Raw genomic sequence first — 5,554 nt, forward strand, 5'->3', positions numbered from 1 at the left:
CAGGTGAGAGTACTGTATCTAGTTTCCTGCCTGGAATCTGCACCTTTTTTTTTTGAGTTGAAGTCTGTCGCCCAGACTGGAGTGCAGTGGCCGCTCCCGGCCACCGCAGCCTCGGCCCGCTGGGGTCCGGCGATCCTTCTGCCTTAGCCTTCCTAGTAGCTGGAACTACAGGCGCGCTACCACACCCGGCTAATTTTTTGATTTATTGTAGAGATGAGGTTTCACCAAGTTGCCCAGGCGGGTCTCAAACCCGCAGGCTCAGGCAATTCACTCACCTCAGCCTCCCAAGGCACGGGATTACAGGTGAGCCACCGAGCCCAGCTAAATCTGCACTTTTTAACAAGCACCCTCAGGTGATTCTGAATCAGGTGGTCTGGGGACCATCCTTTGGAAAATATGCTCTGGAACATCCTTTTGGGGTCTGAGTGTTAACTTCATTCACAGTCATCAAGCTTCCTAGAGAACCATGCTGACATCACCATGCCTATTTAATGTGAATCAGTCTTTATTTTGCACTTCTGTGGTGCATTAACAAATTCAACATACAAGATAGCATTACATATTGTAGGTTAGCATTACAGCATTATGCAATTTCACACAATTCATGTTAGCTTTTTCGGTTTTTTCTTTTTAATTTGACACATTTATTTTATTTTCGAGTTTCATTATTACAAGAGAAGACACAAGGTAAAGAAAGACAACCACTTCGGAGAGGGATCACGGTAAGGGCAATGTCACTGTCATGGCCATAGTAAAAGCCTTCCAAGAAAAGGGACTTGCATTATTCCCTCTCCTGAGCAAGTCGCCCCTGTCCCACAAACCAGTTCTCTCTGTTTTCATACCTAGAGCACTGTCCATACACATATACATCGTGGCTGTGCTCCACTGAGATGAACTGAAAGAACGAATAACTCATAAAGGGACTTTTGTTATTAAGAAAAACTCTTGTCTTCCCTAAGGAATCAAGATATCTGCAGAGAAGGACCGACGGTTGGAAAATCACAAGTGACTATTCCCTAACCATTCCTGACCACGAGTGCCTTGTGCAAAAGCTAGGATGTGACTCTCTTGTCTTTCAACTGACCCTTAGGCAGAGGTGCTCCTCCTCCACGCTTATCAGGTAGCTCTGGAGCGAATAAATGCGAAAGCCAAAGTCAGCTAAGAAACTTTGGGACAGCAAAGTCAAGGGTGCGATGGATCAGGCCTGAGGTAGGAGGGAGGAACCCTGTAGAGCCCGCCTCTTTGCCTCCTTCTGGCAAAGACACAAAGGCTCCTAGTTACAGAACTACTGGTCCTGCCCCTGTCACCTCACCACCCACTGCTCAGTAGACCCAAAGAATGCGAGGAATAAAGCTACAAGGAAACAGGGGAGAAGGGAGTGGGGTGAGGCTGTTTTCCCAGACTTCTGTCAGGAGGAGCTACAGAGGCACACACAGCAGGGCAAAGACCAGACTATCTCCACCAGTTGCTTTGCATTGTTCCTGGGAAGGAAACAAAAGCGGTCACTCAGCAATTTCTGATCTTTAGACATTAAGGCGATGAAGAGGAACCGTTTAAACTTTTTCCTAATGGGGCTTCAGAATGCTCCTGTCAGATTTACAGTAAACTATCTCCAAATGCATTTTTAGAAAACAAAAATTATTTTCTTCTACGTATTATACAATATTTACATTTCATGGGGTATAGGACAGAGACTAGTGGTGTGACCCCGATCGATGGGGAGATAGTGAATCAGATTATGGGGGACGGGGGTTGACAGGGACAAGAACAGAGAGTGGGCTTTGTGCTAGCTCAGAACTGCTCTGCATTGTCAAGAAGATGGGCCGATACAAAACAAAAGGTGTGGGGGGAGCAGATTGGTTTTAAGTCCACAAGAGCTAAGGGAACACTCAAGGCAAGATCACCACCTTCTCCATGGAAACCTGGCTTCTAACTCCCTTCTCAAAAGCAGGTTGGAAAGGGATGTTCTTGTGTGGGAAGTGGACGCTTTAGTCTCAGTCTTTCAGGCCCTGGATCAAGCTGTTGCTTACTTGATTGAGCTCCTCTTCAGGCTGTCTGTCCAAGCTCACCTATCGTCCATGAAGTCCCTGCAGCTGAGAGTCTCAACATTGGAGACACAGCTGCACTAGGAATCAGGAGACTTGACTTGACTTCCAATCCCAGCAAGATGCTGGATCTTGCTCAATATCTATCACCCAGCAGGGGGGAGGACTGTACCCTGTGGTTCCTCTATTCCTCTACCATGTTTTAGCACTCGTAAGGTATAAGAACTACGTACTTTATTTTGAGGAAGAGGATGTTCTAAAAGGATCCGACTTACCTTTATGACTCAGTTAGTTACGTTGTTTTTTTAAATAGCCATCACTGAAAAATTCAAGGAGAAAATAATTTCTGAGGGCCTTTTTTTTTTTTTTTTTGAGTTGGAGTCTCACTCTGTCGCCCAGACTGGAGTGCAGTGGCCGCTCCCGGCCACCGCAGCCTCGACCTGCTGGGCTCCGGCGATCCTTCCACCTCAGCCTTCCAAGTAGCTGGAACTACAGGTGAGCGCTACCACGCCCGGCTAATTTTTGATTTATTGTAGAGATGAGGGCTCGCCAAGTTGCCCAGGTGGGTCTCGAACCCGCGGGCTCAGGCAATCCACTCACCTCAGCCTCCCAAAGGCACGAGATTACAGGCTGAGGGCCTTTTTCTTTAGGAAGCAAATCTAACTTCACTATAACATCTAAGCCATTGGAGAAGACTCTATTGTCTCCATGGTCAGCATTTCTGGAAAAAAACAAAGACCAGTGTAATCTTTCAAACCTCTGATGACTTCCAACCCATCAACCAAGAAATGGCTGTAGACAGCTGCAAAGGGGGGTGGCAGTCATCTCTCGTCTCCTCTCTTTTTCCTTACACCTGAAAATTGCATTTGGGATCAGCTGAATGTTCGCTGGTACCACCCTACTGCTGAATTTGAAGTCTCCAGGGCTCCTTTTAGAGAAGCCCTCTAGTTTTGTAAATCCAAGTTGTACCCGATAAGCCTGCAGTATTCTCCGTGCCTCACCTGGGCTACCAGTTAGTCACAGACTGCCGTTTATCCCTTCCTAGCAGGAGGACTGACAGCAAAACATCCCATTTCTCAATGACTCTTTCTCCCGCAAACCCAGCCTTATCCATCCCACCTTTGTTTCTTGGTTTCCTACAGACCTCTAGACCTTGAGCTCAGCCAAAGAGCAGAGACATAAGAGGCAATAAGGAGAAAAGATGGGAATGATGAGAACATAAGGTTTTACAGGAGAAAAATTTTCTTCTGCAGAGATGGGGAGTAATTCTCCAGAGAAGCCCAATAAAAAGAGGCCAATTTCAGGTAATCGGCAAATACAATTCGGCACAAAACACAATTTCCATGGATTAAAATCTGCAACTTGATATTGGCAGTTAGGCTAATTTCTTCAGTTTGTATTAGACATGCAAGTATAAGGTTACATTGTTATATATAGACTTGTAGGGGTCTTTCCTTCTCTTTTTTTACCCCCATTTAAAAGAAAAAATTTCTAGTGCCTTGCCAAGGAGATAAAATAATCATCGCTAAGAACTCATCTGCGGCTGTGGTCATGTGGGGTTTGTGGTGTTTGTTTTGTAAGAAATTTTCTTCTACAACTAAAATGAGGTTTGAGTCCGCTTCTCTGTCATCTCTTTCCCCGCCATATCCCTCCCCAGCCGGGCACCGGGGTTAGAGGCGAGAAGAACAGGATTAGTACTCGCTCAGACTGTGCCACTTGGCTACAGGCTTGCGGGGGCTCTCGCAGACCTCTCTCCAGTGCTCAGCACCACTGGCTGTGACACTGTGTGCCCCCAGGATCAGCCTCCCCACCACTTCGTTCTTGGTGGTGCGGTCGAAGTCGATGACGAGGAACTCGATGCTGATATCGGGCAGGAGCTCAGTGGGGATGTCGTAGATGAAAGACTCGTTGAAGACTGGGTTCAAAGTGCACTTCTTCACGTGGGTTTTCTTCTTGGCGATGCGCTTTCTGCCGTAGTAGACGTTCACCTTTACATAAGGATCTGGGGACCCCAAGGAGATAAGAAAGAGAGAGACAGGCCTATGACACGGTCCTCTCCTGTATAATGGGGATTTCATGCTGGGGAGGGAAGGTCTCTCTTGCTTTTATCTTTGGTGGCCACCCCCACGTGGTCTTTAGTGATGGCACAGTACGCACACTGACTATGTGGGTTGGCCTGCCTGGATAAGAGGCCAAAGAAACCAAGCGGTAATAGAACAGAACAACTTTCTCAAGTCAGGTCTGAAGAAATCCCATGATGCTAAGAAGCATTTTCTTTTTTCTTTTTTTTTTTTTTTTTGAGTTGGAGTCTCACTCTGTCGCCCAGACTAGAGTGCAGAGTGCAGTGGCCACTCCCGGTCACTGTAGCCTCGACCCGCTGGGCTCCAGCGATCCTTCTGCCTCAGCCTTCCAAGTAGCTGGAACTACAGGCGCATGCTACCACGCCCGGCTAATGTTTTGATTTATTGTAGAGATGAGGTCTCGTCAAGTTGCCCAGGCGGGTCTCGAACCTGCGGGTTCAGGCAGTCCACTCACCTCAGCCTCCCAAAGGCGCGGGATTACAGGCTGAGCCACCGAGCCCGGCTAGAAGCATTTTCAAGGGCCCAGGGACTGAATAATGCCTGCAGTCTTTTTGAGAAGTCTCATTGGGCAAGCACTTAGCATCTGGCATTATTATTACTATTATTATTATTATTATTAGAGTCAGGGTTTCTCTCTGTCATCTAGGCTGGAGTGTGGTGACGCGATCATCACTTACCACAGCCTTGATTTCCTTGGGATCAGGTGATCTTTCTGCCTCAGTCTACCAAGTGGCTAAGACACAGGTGCAGACCACCATGCCTGGCCAATTTATTTTATTTTATTTTTTTGTTTTTTTTGGGTTTTTTTGAGTTGGAGTCTCACTCTGTCGCCCAGACTGGAGTGCAGTGACCTGCTGGGCTCCGGTGATCCTTCTGCCTCAGCCTTCCAAGTAGCTGGAATTACAGGGGCGTGCTACCACACCCGGCTAGTTTTTTGATTTATTGTAGAGATGAGGTCTCACCAAGTTGCCCAGGCGGGTCTCGAACTCACAGGCTCAGTCAATTCCCATCTCAGCCTCCCAAGGCATGGGATTATAGGCTGAGCCACCAAGCCCGGCTTATTTTATTTTTTGTAGAGAAAAGGTCTCACTATGTTGCCCAGGCTGGTCTCGAACTCTGAGACTCAAGCAATTCTCCTGCCTTGGCTTTCCAAAGTGCTGGGATTACAGGCATGAGCTACTGCATCTGGCCTTGGCATGCATATTATTTAGAATACATGGTTGCAGGGCTCAGTGGCTCAGTCTGTAATCCCGTGCCTTTGGGAGGCTGAGGTGAGTGGATTGTCTGAGCCCGCGGGTTCGAGACCCGCCTGGGCAGCGAGACTTCATCTCTACAATAAATCAAAAACTCAGCCGGGCATGGTAGTGCATGCCTGTAACTCCAGCTACTTGGAAGGCTGAGGCGGAAGGATCACCGGAGCCCAGCAGG

At 47.7% G+C, this 5,554-nt stretch overlaps 1 protein-coding gene across 2 annotated transcripts in view; it reads right to left on the bottom strand.

Moving 5' to 3' along the window:
- Positions 1–2,605: 2,605 nt before the first annotated feature.
- SYT11 (synaptotagmin 11) overlaps positions 2,606–5,554 on the bottom strand; it is a 24,818-nt gene continuing 21,869 nt past the window's right edge. For both annotated transcript variants that reach the window (XM_008050324.2, XM_008050323.2), the window contains exon 4: positions 2,606–4,047. In XM_008050324.2, coding sequence (XP_008048515.1) covers positions 3,737–4,047 — 311 coding nt within the window. In that variant the 3' untranslated portion in view covers positions 2,606–3,736. The remainder of the gene's footprint in view (positions 4,048–5,554) is intronic.

The sequence above is a fragment of the Carlito syrichta genome, unplaced genomic scaffold (genome assembly GCF_000164805.1).
Source record: "Carlito syrichta isolate Samal-C Ts95f unplaced genomic scaffold, Tarsius_syrichta-2.0.1 Scaffold143912, whole genome shotgun sequence".
NCBI lineage: Eukaryota > Metazoa > Chordata > Mammalia > Primates > Tarsiidae > Carlito > Carlito syrichta.